General features: G+C 38.3%; 1 protein-coding gene across 6 annotated transcripts in view; it reads right to left on the bottom strand.

Moving 5' to 3' along the window:
- Positions 1–4933: 4933 nt before the first annotated feature.
- The window catches only part of brip1 (BRCA1 interacting helicase 1), a 243188-nt gene continuing 226747 nt past the window's right edge, over positions 4934–21374 (bottom strand). For 2 of the 6 annotated variants that reach the window (XM_050055494.1, XM_050055501.1), the window contains exons 16-19: positions 19180–19292; positions 19012–19094; positions 18622–18888; positions 14480–16009 (exon numbers count right to left, since the gene is read on the bottom strand). In XM_050055494.1, coding sequence (XP_049911451.1) covers positions 15249–16009; positions 18622–18888; positions 19012–19094; positions 19180–19292 — 1224 coding nt within the window. In that variant the 3' untranslated portion in view covers positions 14480–15248. Of the gene's footprint in view, positions 5054–14476; positions 16010–18621; positions 18889–19011; positions 19095–19179; positions 19293–21374 lie in introns of those variants that run through there. The other 4 variants (XM_050055532.1, XM_050055525.1, XM_050055517.1 and 1 more) reach the window with 4 other exon arrangements.

Genomic DNA, 21374 nt, shown 5'->3' with positions numbered 1-21374 from the left:
TTTTACAAACAAGTCCATTATCTAAACGTTGAGTGGGAGTGTTTACTGAAATCTAAAACTGCAACACAAGACAAAGCAGAACAGGATAGAGCAGAATGATCCTCCATGTTCCTCTAAAAAGACAAATGGATATAAAGAGGAATATGAGCTGAACTAAGGACAGCCATGGCAGGAGGTAATTACTGATGTGCATGAGATGCGCGACCCGACACAAGTGTCTAAGACAGAAAGCATGCCACACCATTATAACCGCAATTCAAAATACTGTCTTGTGACTTCATGCAGCTAAATCTAAGCACTGTCATAGACTACAAATAAAAAATGTCCTTGTTTGACATCTGTTTTCTTGAAACATAAATTTAAGTTTTAATTGGTAATATTTTTGGTGTTTTGTAAAACATGCTTCTCCTGATGCAGGGTAGTTTGACTAACTGTTCAGCGTGACATATGACAGTATCCACTCTATAATCTGTCAATCCTTCTCTCCTGATCAATCACTGAGCTCCCTGATATAAAAGTATCATCAGATTACTGTAAATTGAATGTCACTGAAGCTATCTAAAAAAAAAAGAAGACTTTTTTAGACTGAACCAAGTTTTGTATAAGACAGCGCATCCCATTTATCAGCAAAAACATACATTCAATCAGCAGAGGGCCACTTAGTTAAAAGATTTATTTGACTAAAACTTGGCAAAAATATGGATTTATTAAACAATCATCAAGTCATTTACAGGAGTAGACTTACAAAATTACTACACTCATATCTACAATCCTGTATTCGGTTATTTTGGTTACTTGGATGCAATTTGATAATAACAGAAACATTTGTGTCACACTGGTTCATAAAATACAGTCCAAGAAATGTGTTGTTTTTTTCTCCAAAAGAAGCAAAAAGGTTGGACCAAAACAACTCAATAACTCCAATTTGAAAGTAGCACAAAGTTTGGAAAGTTACAGTTTAACCTGACTTTACCAGTCAATCAGGGTTAATCTCTTTAACCTGACAGGGCACAGTGATAATCTCAGCAGTGTTTGACATTTAAAGATCTGATGGAACAAAAAGACGACACAAATACTGGACACTCCTGGAGATTAAAACAGTTTGGATTGGTCCACAAATACATACTAATGAGACAAGAGTAGTAACAGTGAAATGAACGCTAGCAGTCAGAAAAAACCCCAATAAACTTCATAATAAATGAAGTATTTTATAACACAAAATGAATAAAACTGAATTGGTTGTGTTTTTGTGCCACAATAAAGTAGAAGCAAAAAAAAAAGCATAAACAGCAGTGTGTTTAAGGTTTTCAGTCAAAATTAGCCAGACAGATTTCTGTGAAGTACTTTGATAATGCACTGCTCCTCTACTTTACTACCAGATTCATAAATAAACTGTAATCATTTGAAATGACTATAAAGTAGTATACTTTTCATACATACATAGTACATTCCCTTTGTGACATTAAGAGCAAAAAATCAATGCATTTACACCATACTCATTCAATTTTAAACTTTCATACCATTTTTGTACCAACTGACATGGCTGCATGCCTTTAATAGATATGGTGTAGCACAGAGGCATCGCCTGTCTGTGAACCAAATCATTAAAAAAAAAGCAGCTTAAGGATGTACAAAGCAATGAAGCCATAAAAACTGCCTGAGGCATTCCTAAAGGCTGTGACACTTTGTCCTGTGCCTCTGTTCTGTTACCATTTTAAGTCGGATTATGGAGGGATGGTGGTTATTGATTGAAATATGCCTCCTGGCACAGCATGTGTCTATTTGTAGAAGTTGGAGGTATAAGTGACAAACAACACGGGAGGCAGTACAGTCACTTTACTGAACCCACCCTGAAAAAACTGAATATCTGTACAACAGATACCATTGTACAGTATACTACTGTAGCTGGCTAGACTTGGGCAATTTCACTTTTTTTTCACATGGATCATTGAGGACATTACATTACAACACTGTTGTGCAGACAGAACTCAGAATGCCACCTACATATGACAAATTTGCAATACATTAAAATGTGAGTCTCATTGTAGCTAGTTGCTCAGTATTTCTTATCAAGTCTTTGGCTTTGTTTCACCGTTTACCATAGCAAAAGCAATGACAAAATAGCAGAATCTTCTTGGAAATGGCTGGGAATAAGTTAGATGATCTACCCACTCTGGAAGGCTTTTTCTTGTTTTAAAGAACAAGTGTGATGATACAGTATTCTATATTTTTCTTATTGTCAAAAAGATCACATCAACAATAAATGTATTCTGCTAATAATAGTGTTTGGCTAGTTACCATCAAAATGTAACATATTACATATTATTAGTAACCTTCATTTGAAAGTAATAAGTTACTTCATAATATTACTCTCTGCGTAAGTCAGGGGTTCTTAACCTTTTTGACCTTGGGGCCCAACTTTTCTAGTATAATGTGGCCCGGGGCCCATTCAGATATTAACATGTTTAATTGATCTTACTCTTGGTTTGATTTGTATTCAATAACTAGATCAAATCCACTTCCAATTAATAAGCTAAAAACGTATCAAATAAATTACATGATACAATGTGATCATCACAGAAACATTTATTTATCATGTGGATATAAATCTACACCTCCGTCAAGATGCCGAACAGGCTAACAATTCATGGGACAAATGTGCTACAAGAACATATTTGACAACAATTTTAAAGGCTCAAGTTACAGCAAAAAGGATGTCCTCTCAAAAAACTGGTAAGAAAAATTAGAAATTTGACAAATAATATTATGTGGTGATAAATACATTCAAAATAATAAAAGTTTCAAATTAAATAAATAAATAACATTAAATAAAATAGAAATAAAGTGCAAATGAAACTATAGCTTATAATCACCAAGTTTAAAAATAAATAAAAAAAATAGATAAACTAGTTACAATACTCTGACGCATTACCGCCACCAAGTGGTGGGAGGCTGTATTGTAACTGAGTGTGTCAACATAACAGTATGCGGCCCTCGCGGCCCACAGGTGCAAAACTGAATTTGTTTTGCGGCCCTCTAGGTGGCGCTCGCGGCCCACACTTGGGCTGTGGCCCCATGGTTAAGAATCTCTGTCGTAAGTGACAAATAAAGCATCCTCCCTCAAGGTTTCCTACGGAAGACGAGAATGGCCATGGTATTATTATTGGGGGTTTTTTGTGCACTGTTATCTTGTGATAACGACTTATTATTTCGTTATCTCAACATAAAGATTGTTTTCTCGTGATAACGAATTAATTATCTCGTTATCTCGATATAACAAAGATTGTTTTCCTGTAATAATTGTCAAGTCTGATGATTGCGCACTGGTTAATGTGATCATCTTGATATCAGCCTACAAGAGCTGCTGTGGTCCTGCCAGATGCCTGCTGCTGCTGCTGTTATCATTAGTCACACTTCTACTGTTATTATACACATATGATTATTAACAATCTTTGTTATATCGAGATAACGAAATAATAAGTCGTTATCACGAGATAACAGTGCACAAAAAAAAAAAAAAAAATACATGGCCGTTCTTGTCTTCCGTAGTTTCCAGATGGCACTATATGCTGTGTGAATGAAAAGCAGTAGAAACGCACGCAACTTTAGGAAAAAAACTGTCCCATATACAGATGGAAGCTAAAGGTTAACATGTTCATATGGATGTTAAACTCTGTTGTAAAACAGATATGAGGAAAGGCCCACTGTATTTATCTTTCCAGACTCATTTCTAATCATTTACAGTTATCATAATTCAGCAAGAATTTCAGTAACACTTTCCATGAAGACCACATATATAATGTGCTATGAGGGCATCCATAGTTAATTAAAATGCATTCATTATGCTTAATAACTACACTCATAATCATACACATAATCGTCACTGATGCACCATATTAACAGTCATAAAACATTATAGATGTGCCTTAAAATGAATTAAGTGTCGTATTGATGTTCCTGACTAGTTATTAACTAGAGATTAACTGATGAGGCTTTTACTGCATTCATAATGCTAAACTGTACCTATATTCACATATACACACCTCAGCAATCAAGTGTAGTAAGGGCTCATGGTGTGCTATAATAGTCCATGCAGCATCATAAGTTATCATTGTCTGTGTCAAGTGAAGTAAATATTAATGCATCTATAATAATGCATGGCTCATTGTAAAATTTCATTGTTGGTGGTAAGTAAAGTGTGATTTATTTTCATGTATTTATAAAATCTATGCTGCATTGTAAGTGATTAATGAAATAAATGAGAAAACTTTTGAAAAGACTTTGAAATGTCTGACACCCTCTCACATCTCAAGACTGTGGGTGGCACAGTGTTGAGCACTGTTGCCTCACAGCAAGACAGTACCAGGATAGAACCCTCTGGTGATTTTGTATGTTTTCTCTGAGTTCTCCGGTTTCCTCCCACAGCCCAAAGACATGCAGGTTAGGTAAACTAGTGACCATAAATTGTCCGTAGGTTTAAATGGCAGCGTTAATGGTTGTCTCCCTCTATGTGTCAGCCCTGTGATAGTCTGGCGACCTGTCCAGGGTGCACCCCACCTCTCACCCAATGTCAGCTGGGTTGGTTTCCTGTCCCACTCCCAACCTTAAGAGGATAAGCGGTTACAGGTAATGAGTGAATGAATGAATGTTTTCCTTAGGGATTTTCACCTAAAAAAAAAAGAGCCCATAACAACGAAAAATAAATCAATGCCAGAATCAACACATTCATGTTGAGTAATGATTTGACTGATATTATTTATTTATTTAGGTAAAAAAAAAAAAAAAAAAACCTGACACATGACAGGGATTTCTCAGAAATCACTATATGTCACAGGAAGTAGTTCCTTTTCACACATAGAACAGTACAGTCCCCAAGTGGCACAGCTTCTTGTATTTGACTTTGTAATAAAAAATAAAATCAGTCTCTTTTTTTTCCAACTCTCTTTTATTAGTGTTTACACAGAAATAAGCAGCATTCACAAAAAGTAAAGGAAACTCCATCCATCCATCCTCCTGGATCCCACTCCTGGAAGGTCGGGTCCCTCTCACCCATCTAAAAAAGACAATCACACACACAAGCATACCAGGACAAAGACAAAATGGAACCATGCCAAATGACAACAGACAAAACAAACAAAAACACAAAAGGGGTGCATCAATATATATTTAAAAGGGTTGCCAAATTTTGTAGAAAGTCTTAAGGGATCCCTCAGAGAGAATGTGATCCTCTTAAGTCTAATGTACTGCAGTATCTCCTGAATTCATCTATTATGAGTAGAAGGGGAGGAGTGTGTCCACTTAAGGAGAATGAGTCTCCTAGCTGGTAAGGTGGTAAAAGCGAGGACTTGTTGTGCAGTCTTGGGCATATTGGGTACAGAGGAGATTCTGAAGAGGGCAGCAAGGGGATCAAGGTCTATTGTTTTACCCAGTACATTACCAATTGTCTCACACAGAGCAGCCCAAAATTCGGATAACAGGACCATGTGTACATACTCAGCAGGTGAACTTTTACACCTATTGCTAGAATCAGTCCTGTTTGGGTATATTTTGGCAAGCTTTGCATTTGTGAGGTGGACTCTGTGAAAGATCTTGCATTGCAAAAGGCTGTTTCTAGTGCATATAGAAGAGGTATTTACATGGTCTAGAATATGTTCCCATTGTTTATTGACACAGTGATCCTGAGGTTTCTGGTCCCAAGTGGCCCTAATGGTGTCTAAGCAATTTGGGTTCACCTTGGAAATGTGATCATATCTGATTGGTATAAGTCCCTTTTGTCTCCTATTAAGTGATAAAAAGGGATCAATCATAAAATCTGGAGGGCGGTTAGGAAATTGGGAAAACTGAGATCAAACAAAGTGTCGAATTTGGAATAAGAGGAACAGGTGTGTATTTGGAAGATTGAATTTTGCAGAGAGAGCTGCAAATGAAGTAAAACTCTATCAGGAAAAAGTGGTAACAAAAAAACAGGGGCTAGACCTGAGGAGTATTTTTTACAAATGGAATTACAGTGACTGGTTTAATTGAGAGAGGTAGTTGGGAACAGACCATCGACCAAGGCGAAAAGCATGAGGAAGAGATTTCCATTAGGGCCCACTGGGGTTGTTGGCCTGATGTCTCACTTGTATTCCCGAAAAGGACCTTGCTGATGTTACAGGCCCAGTTGTGGAATATCCTTATGCCGATTAAACAGCATCACGTACCTCGGGATGGTCACAATAAAAGGCCACTCTAAAATGTGCAATTTAATCAAACAACACAAGGCCACAGATGTCGCAAGTTTTAAAAAAGTGTGCCATTGGCATGCTGACTGCAGGAATGTCCACCAGAGCTGTTGTGTGTGAATTGAACATTCATTTCATTCCCATAAGCCATCTCTTATGTTGTTTCTGTCAATTTAGTAGTACATCCAACCAGCCTTACAACCTTAGACAACATGTAGCCACATCAACTAGGGACCTTCATCTGCAAGAACATCTGACAACAGCCACTCGAAAAGCGACTGCAACAACTAGTCTGCACAACCACAGAATGTTTACACAAACTGTCACACACCTTCTCAGGGGAGCTCATTTGCATGCTTGTAGTCCTCACCAGGGTCCTGACCTGACAGCAGTTTGTCATTGTAACCAACTTGAGTGGGCAACTGCTGACTTTCAATGGCACATTGGAGAAGTGTTCTCTTCACAGATGAATCCAGGTTTACAGTGTACCAGATGGCATGTATGGCGTCATGTGGGCATGCGGGATGCTAATGTCAATGTTGTGAACAGAGCACCTCATGGTGGCAGTGAGGTTATGGTGTGGGCTACCGGCAACGAACACAGGTACATTTTATTGATGGCAGTTTGGATACACAGAGATACTGAGACAACATCCTGAGACCTACTGACACGCCATTTATCTGCCGAATAATAGGCCTAAAATGACAACTAATTGGAGGGCAGAAAATACTAATGAATATGTAAATAAAACGAAGAAAAAAATGTGAGCAGAATATAGGAACAGGGTGAGGTCTAACCACCGAAATAATATTGAGGCCAGTGTGTAGAACATAATAATAGGTCAGCAAGGACCAAACTGAAATAAAAGGTCATTGGAGACCAACTTGAATAAAATATTGAAAAGAAAGTAAGGTCCAATGACCTAACAGAAATTAAAGTCAGCAATGATGAACAGAAATAAATGGTCCGCTGAAATCAAGCAGTCTATTTTCGGAGCTGTAAACGGTGATTGATGGGATATGCTCTTGTTTCATTGAGGCAGAAGAGCAAATTAGTACGGCGGAGGATAAGCTAACTGAGCTGGATTCCCGTGTCCTTCAACTGAGTAAAGAAAGAGACTTTCTGATGGATAAAGTTGACCAGCTGGAGAACTACAGGCGGCGTAATAATATTTGTATTGTCAATCTCTGAGAGTGGCTATGAGGGGCCGGACCCTTTGTGCTTTTTTACGACTGGATTCCTTCTATGTTGGGACCAGAACATTTTGCTGAGCCTCGGGTAAGTGAGCGAGCGTACTGGTCCCCCGCATCCCGCCTGGCCCATCCTCATTTGCCTGCTGAAGTATCAGGACCAGGATAAAATCCTCTGCGTCTCCGCTAAGCTGTCCAGAGAGAAAGTGGGACCTATCATGTACAACGAGGACCCAGTGCTGTTTTTTCCGGACCTGAGTGCAACCTTGGTGAAGCGCAGGAAGGAATACAGCCATGTTAAAAAAGGAGTTACAGGCAAGGAAACTTCCATTCAGCCTCCTTCATCCTGCGATATTGAGAGTCACCTTACCCGATGGAGAGAGGAAATTCTTCAAAATACCTAAGGATTCCGGATTTTTTTCTCCGACATCTCCCAAGAGGGACTGCTAACTGACGCTGGTCCATGCATGTACTGCAGCTTCTCCAACAGCGTAGAGAATAGCTACACGTCCGCTTCGATCTTATCCATAAGTTCTTTACTACTTTTTCTGTTAAGTGCAGCGCCATCCACTTTGTTTGTTTGACTGTTATTGACAGTAAAGGTAAACTTGATATAGTGTGGCTGCATTTAAAAGGCTGATCCTGGGCTCACTTTTATTATTTAAGAGGGTGTTTCTGTGTTTCAAAGATATGTTAATCACATACGGAGTGATTTCAAGTGTTTAAGCAAACAAAATGGCTCCAGGCTTGGCAGGGAATTAGCCGAGTATGTTAGTTGCTGTTAGGTTTTGTTTCTTTGAGATTTCTTTTGTGTTTTGCTATATTGAAAGAGAGGCAGTATATCTTCCAAGTTTATTTCAAGGAGACTATATGATTAGCTGACTACATATTTGTTTATTTCTAACATGGAAAGATAGTGAAATTTGTCAGCTTCAGTGTCAATGGGCTAAATGGGCCAATTAAAAAGAAAAGGGTGTTGGCATACTTAAAAAAGGTCAAAACAGACATAGCTTTTATCCAAGAAACTCACCTCACTACACAAGAACATAAGATATTAAAGAGAGAATGGACAGGACAAGTGTTTTCTTCATCCTTAACTAACTAAATTGCTATTTTAACAAATAAAAATATTCCCAGTGCTATTCGGGAAACAATTTGAGACCCAATAGGCCATTATGTTTTAATACATTGTCAAATTTACTCAGAAAACTGGACGCTTCTGAATTTATATGCCCCAAATTATGATGATGTCTCTTTTATTCAGGACATTTTCTTTAAGGCATCAGGAGGCCATCAGCATTTGCTCACGGGGGGCGACTTCAACTTCTGTTTATATCCTGTTTTGGATAAGTCAGCAACTACTACTGCTAAAACTAAGGCAGCTAAAACCACCGTGGCGTTTCTGAAGGATTTGAATTTAACAGACATTTCTCCTTCCATTCTAGCATCATGATTCTCATACTAGAATATACTTCTTTTTATTGTCCACACAAATAACTTACAGAGCATTAGAGTCTGACAGACAGGTGGCATTTGAACCCAACCCTTCTTAAAAAAACTGATTTCGTAAATTTATTAGAGAACATATAAAGCTATTTTGCAAAACAAATTATCTCTCCTCTCCCAATAGTTTTGTATTATGGGATACATCAAAAGCTTATTTAAGAGGACAAATAACCTCCTATACAAAAGGACTGAAAAAGAAATATACTGCAGAAATAGGAGGGTTAGAAAAAGAAACTCTTCAACTGGAAAAGGAGTTTCAACAAGCCATAGATAAAAAGATATACTGTGTGTTGGTCAATAAAAACGGAAACATAATACATTAACTACCCACAGGGCTGAAAAAATATTCTGAGAATGAAACAAAGGTATTATGAATTGGGAGAGAAAGCTCATAATGTCCTGTCCTGGCAATTAAAGGCAGAGGAAAGTTTGAGAACAATTAATCAGATCCAAAATGAAGCTGGTAATATTACACACAACCCAAAAGAAATAAATCGAACCTTTAAACAATTTTATATACATTTGTATACATCTGAATTACCAGAGGGTTTGACCACAATAGATGCCCTTTTATCCAATACTGAGTGGCCCAAACTGGACCAGGAGGAAGAGAAAAATCTTGATCTTCCATTTACCTCAAAAGAAATCGAAAAGGCCTTAACTTTTTTATGATCTAAGAAATCACCAGGGGAGGATGATTTCCCCCCAAACTGGTTTTATCTCAAAGAGATCCTCTGCCAGTAATTTGTGTTGGTTGTTTAACATCATCCATTTGGCCAATTGCAGGGCTGAGCCGAGCATAGCCGTTACTTTGGATGCTGAAAAGGTCTTTGACAGGCTTGAGTGGCCTTATTTGTTTAGGGTCTTGGCTAAGTTTGAATTTGGTTCTTATTTCTTTAATTGGGTTGGCACTCTATATAAAAAACCCCAAGCCCTAATTATCACCAATGAACAGATGTCCACCCCTTTCTTTCTGAATAGATCTACTAGACAGGGTTGCCCCGTCTCCTGGGCTCTTCGTCCTAGCCATTGTGCCTCTGGCTGAGGCACACAGGCAAGATGCAGACATAAAGGGCTTTAAAGTAGGTCCAACAATCCATAAAAGTAGTCTTCTAGTGGATGATATAATTCACTATTTGACAAATCCATTTGATACCCTTTCTAAATTACAAATACTTCTAGATACATTTGGGTCTGTCTCAGGACATGAAGTCAACTATGAAAAAAGTGAAATTATTCCACTGACAAATTTTGATTATGTTCAGTATCAACAAAGAAGCTCATTTAAATAGTCCTCAACTGGATTAAGATAAGATAATAATCTTAAAAATTTGTACAGGCTCAACTATTCCACATTGGTTAGTGAAATAGTAGTTGATCTGCAGAAATGGATAAATCTACCTATAACCCTGATCAGGCGAAGAAATTGTGTTAAAATGAATATATTACCAAGACTACAGTATCTTTTCCAGTCCTTACATATTCCAGTACCACAGTTTCTTTAAAACTCTTAATAAACACATTAGACAGTTCATATGGAATGTTAAGACTCCAAGGGTTTCTTTGGAGAAGCTTACTTGGGACTATAAACTGGGTGGCCTCCAACTACCTAGTTTTAAAAAGTAGTTTTTGGCTATCCAAATGCAACTTATGGCTTTTCTTTTTGAGAAGCAAAGTGTTTCCTCCTGGGCTTTAATTGTAATGTATACTCTTAAAGAGAAGGTGCCTGGTGATTTTCTTTACAAATGGACCCCAAGGACAATAACCACTAGAAGTGATAATCCTATGAGGACCGCAAATGTCTTAGATTAGAAATTACACTCTCACCCAAAACACCATTGAAAAAACACCATTGAAAATAAAAAATAAAACATTCCAACAAAATAAAATAAAAAAGAATAAAGTTTCCATGTGTAGTTTGTTTGCAGTCCAAGTAATATTGACCAGTTACAGTTGAATGATGGTAAATAGTCCGTGTGGGGAGTTAGAATGCATTGACCGAAAGGCAATTTTCTAACCCTGGGCTATCATATGAAAACAAGTTAGCTTAGCCTTTTTTAAAAATGTGTCTGCATTCATATGCACTTACCTGTTTATAGAGATTTGCCAAAATGACCGGTGCACAGATATCCATGGGCTTCAATGGATAAGCCTGAAATATCAGCCCTTGCCCCCAAAGTCTTTATCATTGTATGGGTTAGGCAATGGGTTCAGTGATTGGCCTTCATACTACCTACACTTGTGTGTTAGTGGCAGAGGCTGGACATCTCAACCATTTATCCAGTGCTTTTATTCATTTCGGCTCCTGTGCTCGCCTGCTAACTATTTCTCACATGCTTGCACTTGTAGCAGGTGGTGGTCAGGTGTTACAGCAGACTAAGGTTGGTGTCCCGTGTAGTAATCACATTGTAGCTGGTAGTTTGTTGGTTATTGGGAAAATATTCTAAAGGTCACACTCACACAAGTTTGAAATCCTACACTATTAGAAATAAAGCCCAGTTCATACCAAAGATTCGCAAAGAGAAGAGTTGAAACTTGGAACTCATTGCAGTACACCAGTCTGCTCGAAAGCTCTGCCTCCTAGAAACGTGACTGCAAACCATGATTGTTGTAGGTTGTGCTTGACCACATTAGCTGCGCCCTCTTTCCTGCTTGACCTTTGTCATTTCATGACATTACAGTAAAAGCGTATAGGTAGTTTACTGATAATATTGAGACTATGTAACCCCTAATCAGATGGACTGTTCCAACATGACGTGAGCCGCAGATGGCAGGTCTTTCTCTTCTTTCTCCGGTCTTTTCCTACAATTTTTTCTCCAAGTCAATTCAATTCAATTCAATTTCATTTATATAGCCTAATATCACAAATCATAATTTGCCTCACAGGCCTTTACGGCCTATGACATCCCTCTGTCCTAGGACCCTCATAGCAGATAAGGACTCACCAAAAACCCCTTTAATAGGCAAAACATGGTAGAAACCCTCATTAAGAGGAACTGAGGAGGGATCCCTCTTCCAGGATGGACAGACATGCAATAGATGTTGTGTGTATAGCACAGATCAACATGATAAATTTACAGTAATCCATAGAGTAATGACGATAGCTACAATAACATTAATTTTAGTAATAATATTAAACTAATAACAACAGTAATTTTGGTAGCATATGTTGTAAGTATATATTAGTATATGTTATTATATGTATCTGACAATAATAATCATACATGTATAATAATAGCAAAAGTATGACAAATAACGGCAGTAGTAGTCGGCATAGTAGTTGGTATATTTAATCTCTGGCAAATTGTCTTCATATTGTGTTTGTGTGATGTTTGTATTTGGTCTTTGTAGTGTAATTAAAATGTAAATATAAAAAATCTGATGATAAAAATGAATACCTAGTTGTACCAGAGGCAATGTGACGCATCAGAGCAACCTAGTGTTTTTACACTTCACATTAAAATTAAACAAATCAATGCATCTTAAAACAATCTAGTTCATTAATTCAGTGCCCATTAATATAGCCTACACTTCCAGACCCTGCAGAACCAACTGCATCATCACTTGGCCAAACTCAGTACACACACAGGGAAGCTGTGCTCTATGCATTTCAGTCATATGAGTGTTTTCCTTAATATACACACACACACACACACACACACACACACACACACACACACACACACACACACACACACACACACACACATATTGTTTACATGTTTGTTTGTTTTTTTTAACTAAAAATGTTATCTTAGTGTAACTTTAATGTTTTGGGCTGGGGGAAAAAGCTGAATTAGTCTAATGGGAAAAAACACAGTCATTCACAGCCATTACTGAGTCTTACAGTAATGTGGGCTCCCTATTAAGTGCTTTCAACACACATTTGCTGGCCTCTCCACACTCTGTTCTGATGATGTTAACAAGCGGTCATGCACGATTACATATACAAGGGTCTTGGGGAGGCTGCTGATGAGCAAAGAAAGGTTTTAATGGAACACTTGTCTACGCTGTTTGTCTACGCAAATCACACATTGGTGAAGTCTGCGCTGTAATGAGACAAATCACATCTATGTGATCAGATTTAATCAAATATTTCTGTCTCCATGCAACTTAGCATGTTGATTCTGTATTTACCATTGGCTTGATTAAATCACTTCAGCTCCTCGCACTCAAACAATGACACATGGCCATTCAACTGCTGATTGCACATACATACTGTATTGCACATAAGTCACAAATAATCACTGTTTTCCTCCACAAAGAAAATACAAAAAAAGATCTAAGATTAAGATCTAAATGTCAGTGAATAATGCAGAGATGAAATAATATCAAAGGACTACAAATATGGTAACTGGACTGTTAATGACCGGTGATAACATCACTGGCTTAGTTTCATATATTTAGATTTATTATAGGAGTTATTTAATCAGGGAACATATTTTAACATATACCGTAGTAGTGGTAGAGCTTTTCTATGTGAAGATAAACACTCAGTTGCCACATTTTTCAATCTAATGCAATCTAATACAGCATTCTCCCAATACACAATACCTTCATGAGCTTAGAATGGTTCATTTTTATTAAACTTATTTTAGAGAGACGTGGGTTCAACTTTATAGTCATTTTGGAGGCCGCAATCTGTGCTGTTGTTGACTTGTGTTGTATTGTTATATTGAGAGGTGTTTAAATCTACCCTCATTGATATGGATAATGGGGTGGGAGGGTGGGCAGTCAACACAGCATAGTATTGCCATATTTTTTTTGTGGCAATATTGTATCCATAAATGGATGCCAAGTATCCCCTTTTTATTATATAAATTATTAATATTACAAATACAGATTAAACTTTTCATAGCCCACTAGAATAATAAAATCAATTGCTTTTGTCAATTCACCAGATACGTTTTGCTGGAATAAAAATGACTGAAGTGACATGAACAGACTGTAAACTTTATCTTAGACTTAACTTATCTATCTCTTAGAAAAACAGGTGCTGACAAAGTTTTCCTTGTGGGACATAATTAGCAGTTGAAAAAAAGGTAGTAAATCGCAATATATGTTATCAAAATACTCAGCATATTGCAAAACATTTAAAATTGCAATAATGCTGTATCATGACTTTAAATATCATGATAATATTGTATCATGGGGCCTCTGGTAATTCCCACCCGATAGATAATGGAATAATAATAATATTAACACATTTTTCAAAAGTTATACCTAAATATCAGTCTTAAATTTTGTCTTTACTGCACAGTCTAATCTCTAATTCGAGTATTTACATTTAATGCTACTTGTACTTATTATTCCATGATTTTTGAGAGGGAGATATTTATATTCAATATCTCTACCACATTTATTAGACAGATGTTCTTACTATTTACTATTAAGATTACGATTTTCTGAAACTGTTATGGATTTAACTGCACTAAGCATAAGTAATTAAAATGATCTCAGCCACCTCCTACAACAGTTAATAATCTCTTTTGTGTTACTGCATCAGTAATGATAAAAAACACAATAATACAACACTGACAGTGGTCATTCTGCACTGTGAGTACTTTTGATACTTTAAACATATTTTCTTATGTACCTCCATCACTAAAATTGGGCAAATCACAAACATGTCAATGTTTTACAGAAAAAAACACAAATAAGGATCAGACAAAAATATCAAGGAAATATTTCATTTTATTCTCACCTGCTTTATATGAATTATGGTACTAAAATTAAACAAATGTGTATCCACACCACATGAGTGAACAGAACACACTAACATAACTGGAACTGAAATTAAAAAAATGAAGGTCTCTTCTTTATGTTAAATCAGGCATGTCTTAAGTATCCACATTCCACACCAATAATCCATGAACACATCATTAAAACACAACAAAATGATTATCTAGATAACAAATTAGTTCATAGTTTTGTATTTAAATGATTTGTTAAAAGGCAAATTCGGTTGCTGCTGCTATTTCAATGCTGTTGGTTACTTCTGGGTTTTTTAACTAGGATTTGTGGCTTTAATAAGATGTGCTGTCACACTACATTAAAGGCTAATCTGAGATGTCTGAAGCTTCATCATCTACTGTATGCATGGTCAGAGTGTGTGGGCCTGTTGCCAACAGCAGCTGTAATATGTGTAGACACTTTACAACATAGCTTGTTCAGGAAATTTTGCAAGACAAACCTTAAAACTTCTGCAGCAATGGTATGAACTATATAGTACACTGCACTGCAATCTGTTTCAATATCAATCTACTGCATATCAGACATTCTGCTTACAAAACATTCTGCTTTTTCCACAGTATTTCTGGTGTCCAGGATGTTAGTTACCTGTTGGAGTGGAGGGAGCTTTGTACCTGGACCTGGACAACCTGCGAAGCCTGTTGCCTTTCTGCCTGCTCTGGTTATCCACTTGCTCTCCCTCCTCACCTTGCTTCTGCCCTATGTTTTCTTCTACCAGTCCCTGTGACAGCTCTGTGCTGTCCTCTCTGACTGAAATAGCACTCTGTTCATCAAAAGCAGAGGCTTGCCTTTGCCCTCGGGCCTGCTCAGAGCCAAAATGTTCTTCTGACAGCAGCGCAGGGCTTACTGCCCCTAAAACCATCTTAGGAAGTGACTGGGCCTTTGTCTCTTTCTGTGGGCTGTCTTTGCTGCCTTCATCCTCAAAAAGTTCTGGAGTAAAGAAGACAGTTTGGTCCTCCTCCTCTTCATCTTCATCTGGATCGTCAGCTGAGAGCAGTTCACCATCACAGCCAGGAGGGGGGTTTGTTACTTGAGAAGGCTTCAGAGCCAAATTGTGCGTTTTCACTTTGATTTCACGGGAAATGTCTCCAGGCTTTTCTTCAAGACAAGCTGCCTCAGTCTTCTCTTGTGGAGAGGGGTTTTGCTGTTTCTCCCTGTGCTCCAAATGACAAGATGTTTCCAAGTGCTGGTTGGAATTACTGGACACTTTTTCTTTAAAGACTGGCTTCCTCAAGCTGCTGCTGATGGGGCTGGAGGTGAAAATGTGGTCCAGAGGCCGAGCTGGTTTTTTTTGATGTAATAGGGGCTCTGCTGGGGGACTGTCCACCGGATTCAACCATTCTACAGATCAGACACAATCAGCAAAATCAGTTTACAGCAAATACTTACAACCTAATACTGGCATATAACCTAACTCTGACAAAGACAGCAGAGGAAACACTTTGAGACTCACAAAGAAGCTTTTAGGTCTAACCATGAAATGAGACTGGTATGCAAAGCACTACTGCTGCCAAGAATATCTTATACAGAAAGATAAATGAGGAAGATGAATATAGAAAATATAAATGTGGGTTTACGCTCAATATAATCCAAACAAAGGTCAAGGGGATTTAATTAAAAGTAACAGTCAAACATCTGCTCATCAGTTCGCTCCAGCGCCACTCAGGCACGCCACAGACCTTACAGTAATGAGGCAAGCCACTCAAAGGATCCCATGGCCCCCGCCCCCAACTACGAGGGAAGGGTGGGGGTCTGCTACTGCTCTGCTACCACCCTCGCCCACCACACAGAATTCAACTAGGTAAACAGCTCAACCTTGTCATGACCCCAAAGACAATGGTTTACGATCAAGGCACTGAGCAAACACGTCACCTAAACATATTTTCTTGTTATGTTGTCATGCTCATTTATCCTTGGGCACAAAACCGACAAGCACCGTTTGATCGCTGACTTTTTAAGACATGAATACTGTAGATGTTATACCTCATGAAAAGAGAAGAGATAAATGAGGTGTCAGACCACAGGAGCAGTGTGGTTCTAATAGCTAATTTTTTAAAGTATTTATTTATCAGAGGTTGAGCTATAATAGAGAAACAACACCTCTTCATTGCATCCCTATCATGAATTGAACAGACTGAAAGCAGATCCCAACATTTACATAACAAAGCAGCATTTTCCACTTTGCCAATTTTCAACCAGCTTTGTATTGTAACAATGTACTTGTAAATGAACTGAGGTATATCTCTACATCTTAGGGCCCTGACTCGCCAAGCCAATGGTTGGCTGTTGGTTGATGTCAGGCAGTTAGTAAGCATCTAACGCCCTAGTTTTGGCAGGATGTCCTGCACTGTTGGCAATAGTTGGCTCTTAATGGCTTTTTTTCAGTCAATGCAGGATGTTCAATCGACCTTGGAGACAGTAAAGCCCATTGGTGAATGAAATTACTTTGATTGGCAGTTCAGTTCAACTCATGAGAAGAGAAACGCAAGTGAGGAAAGCAAACAAACGGCTAAAGTCAAGAGGGACAGAGATCAAAACAAACCTGTTCTATTGGGTAAGATTATGTTCTTGGCCACTGAGTTGATTTCACTGATTTTGTTTTAGCAGAAACAGTTCCTAATTGTTGCATTCATGTGGTGTTGGAATTTTCAGATAAATTAATTTCAGACTGGAAAAAGCCACGAATGCCCCCTATAAGTTGGAACAACAACTTGGAGAGTCGGCAAAAATTTTGGCACACCAAAGCTGATGTTCGGCTGATGGCAATTGTTGTTGTTTTTTAATTAATTCCCATATTGCATGTCATCTTTTTGCTCACACATAATTTGAAATATGGTATTAGGTTGTAAGCATTAATTGCTGTCCACGTAGAGTGACTGAGATAAATTATTAGTCGGGTAAAACAATAATTAAGTCATTTTAGGTGATGCACTGATACTGCAGCAACAAGTCTGGGACAAAACCACTTTGCTTTAAACTGTTACCAACATGTTGTTGAAACGCGCTGAGCAATAAATGGCAACACATCTTTATAGCGTCCATGTTGCTCATGAACACATAAAAGTCGGAAGAAGACAACCAAGATTATGTTGCAGTATTGCCTAATCCTTGCCTAAAGTGTTTTCAGAAACATATTTTAGCTTGCGGTTTAACTGTAATTCACGATCATTTGTTTCCAACCAGCTGCCATATTGTTTCTTGTGGAAAAACAGCCAAGCTGCATTCACGTCAACCACCAGCAAGGGTGTTTACTGGTCCGCTGCAGCACAGTGCATTCTGGTAGTTTTTCTACCTCTTGAGGAAAAGCAAATAGCACAGCCCTTTCCCTCAGTTTTCTCTGGTCATGTAGCACCAATTTCAAAAGTATTTGCATCTTTGCACCGCATACACAGCCTGGTTTTATAAGAACATCTTTACAGCAGTGAAATACTTCTTTAAATCTAAAAATAAAAGGTGTTTTTGTACTAAAATTTCACCCTTTCATGTTACTCCTAACCATTCCACCCCAATAAAAAATGTGTAAAAGATAAGTGATAATATTCCTTACTCTTCTTACTGTTAGCAAATGTCATGGTCTTTTCATGGGGTTTGTTGACAATAAAAAAAAACATACAATGATGCCGGCCTGATCTTTTACCCTGTTTTCCTGTGTTGTTAAACTTAGATTAAAAAAAGAATTAAAAAAAAAAAAAAAAAAACTGAAAAAAAACCCACAGAACATAGGCACACTAGGTAAAAAGCATACATGTAAAACCTTTCCCATACTGCAGATTAAAATCTCTCATCACCAGTCCATGAGTGGTATTATTAGATAGGCCTCGATAGAAAGGCTGAGACCAGTTCCACACAGACAAAATATTCAACTGGTATACTGGGGTCCTTGGATAATATTTGATAGAGATATTAACCTCACAGCACCAAAATTCTACTTTCAACTTTTCAGTTCAGCTCACCTGCTTTTTCATTTTGTTCGGCTGAGGGGCTTGTATCCTGCTGGAATTCAGCTGGTTTGACACATAAGGGGGCTGTCTGAGGTTCTGAGGCCTTGGTCAGACCTGACAAGTGACTGTTTGGAGGTGAGACACTAGAGCTGAGGGTCTGACTGTCTGCAGGAGCCACCTCCACCTTCTGCTGCACCTGAGAGAATGCTACCAGAGACTGCATGGCATTGCTGAAGGTGTCATGATGCTGCACGAGCTGACGGACCCATTTTGACAGACCTGAGATTACACAAACACATACATCAAAGACGAACACTACCAGCAGCCTTACAGTGGATAACTATTGCCACCTAGTGTTTAAGTTGAGAGGCTGTGCTGTTACATGAAGTGCTCAAACAGTACCTGTGATGTACTTATTGGGATTATTCCTGTAACGGTCATCCACTATAATCAGGGCACCCCAGTCATTCCTGTGACGGATACACCTGTGAAATGAAGTTTGAAGGTTTAAGTATAAAATACAGAGAGCACTAAACTAATTCTTGAATAAACCTCCAGCTGCAGATTTACCTTCCCAGGGCCTGGTTTAGAGCTCTGTAGGCCTGAATCTCATACCAGCGATGGCCTGGGAGAAGACCTCTGTTCTTGCAGTGTTGGTCATTGTACTTCATCTTCAGTTCCACCTGAAACCAAAGGCCAGTAAATTAAAAGATGATACAATGTCCTATGGGACAGTATTTGGATGAAATTCCATCAAAACTGAACATGATGAACAACTGTTCTCCAGTACACCATACTTTATACACCAAATGTTATAGTTTTCTTGCATTAATCAGGGTGGTGTCTGAGGTTCTTTCTGTTTCCTTAAAGCTCAGACAAAAGATTTGCAATGAGATGAGTTGAAACAGGCAGTTACTTGCAAAGTGCCATTCTGCAACGTTCTTAAAACCTGCCGGTTCACACCAATGCAACTAGATGAGAAGGTATATCATCTCTATGCAACAACTCTCTTCCATTCTGATGTCCAGCTTTTCAGGCTTATTTTATGTGTGAATATAATTTGTAAAAAAATAAATAAATATGAATGAGGATAGTGACAGGGAGATACTGACCACAGTTGCATTTGTAGTAGTGATGAAACGGCAAATAAACAAAATGAGCATCAGATGGACTGTATTCAGAAACAGAGAGTTCGTGGGGACAGAGCACCTGCAACAGCAAGCAGTCATTTTGAATTGACTGGGAGACTCCACTACAAGCTGATTGGCCGTTAACACAGGTGACATGCTTTATGTTCTAAAATCAGCCGCCTGAGTTGCAGGTCACACCATCAGCCAGCTTGAGTCGAGCTCAGACCGGCCAGTTCACACCGCTGCAACTTTTCTCTGCAACATTCTGGTTTCATCTTGTCGCGAACCATTGGTCTGAACTGGGCTCTAGGGCAACAAATAGCCATGTGACTTATAATAAGCCATCATATAAAACTAGATGCACATGGCAACATTATCATCATCTTTTGAGAATCACTTTAACATGATAAGGCCAAAATAACTAAAAAACATTGAGAGAATAAAGTTGACATAATAAACTGAAAAAGAGTTGTGCCACGTTTTCATTTTGACATGCTTGTCTGCACCTCACTGTGTACGTCTTCTCAAGGTTAGAAATTAAAGTATTTGGAAGTAAAACCAAAGTAGAGAATACCCTTAAAAAGCAGACAGTAAAGGTTTCTATCAAAGACTTTGGTAAGGATGAGAAAAATAAATATTAGATGTATTTTCAAGCACCACACAAGCTGCTTGTTCTCACTCTTTGTTTTTTGTAACAACAATATTTACAAAACTTATTTCTAATGTCATCTACTCAACAGAAACTTTCGGCTGATTGATCTAGTTCTGGACTGAACTGACTAAAAAAGACAATGAGAACAGCAGTTACAATACTATTTCAGCAACTTACTCTACTTTATTGTTCAGGGGGTGATCTCAAGAAAACATGAACAAAATGTAAGTCATAAAAGTTGCAGAAACCAAAAAAGAGGTATCAAAATGAATCACAGGGCATCCTGGTGTTGTGTTTCTATTGTACACTATTAAAAATTAAAGGCCAAATGCCCAACAATAGCATTTTTTGGCACAAGAAACTGGCACAAGAAACCTTCAGGACCTGAGGGAGTTGGGTATTACTTGCCCTCATAGACAGATATGTTCTGAAAGGGGAACAGAGGGGCTAAAGAAGCCACAGCAGAGCAGAGTTGAGGTAGGACATGGCAGACAAGGTGGCTGAGGTGACATGAAGCATCCCTGCACAAAAATGCCAGGAAAGCATCCATCCATTTGCATCTGTCGCTGCTGATTTTAGCGCTAACCTTTCAGAATTGACAAGTGAAAAGTTCAGCTGGCGTCTGACGGAATGCCATGCAGGGCAGGCTGCTGAACAGGGCTTTAACTGCTTTTGACAGGTACCGTGTGTTTGCCCTGAGCCACCAAACACTGGGCCATGGCAGGTACAGCCTGTTCCCTCACACGCATCACGCAATGCCACTGCAGCCTGTCTGGGTTTGAGTACATAAACAAACAAGCAGAGTCACAGGAATTCCTAAATTTTGCAGCAAAGTTGGACTATGACTAATAACACCTCACCTAAGAAGCATGCTAAACACTGAGCAACACCTGCCAACATAGAAAACTTGCACTGATACTGGAAAACGTGTATAGTTGTATGATGATGTCTGGTTTGTCAGGACATTTATAATCACGGGATTT

The sequence above is a fragment of the Epinephelus moara genome, chromosome 2 (genome assembly GCF_006386435.1).
Source record: "Epinephelus moara isolate mb chromosome 2, YSFRI_EMoa_1.0, whole genome shotgun sequence".
Lineage (NCBI taxonomy): Eukaryota > Metazoa > Chordata > Actinopteri > Perciformes > Serranidae > Epinephelus > Epinephelus moara.
The sequence above is the reverse complement of the archived record's forward strand: the minus strand, read 5'-3'. Positions and strand labels throughout refer to the sequence as shown.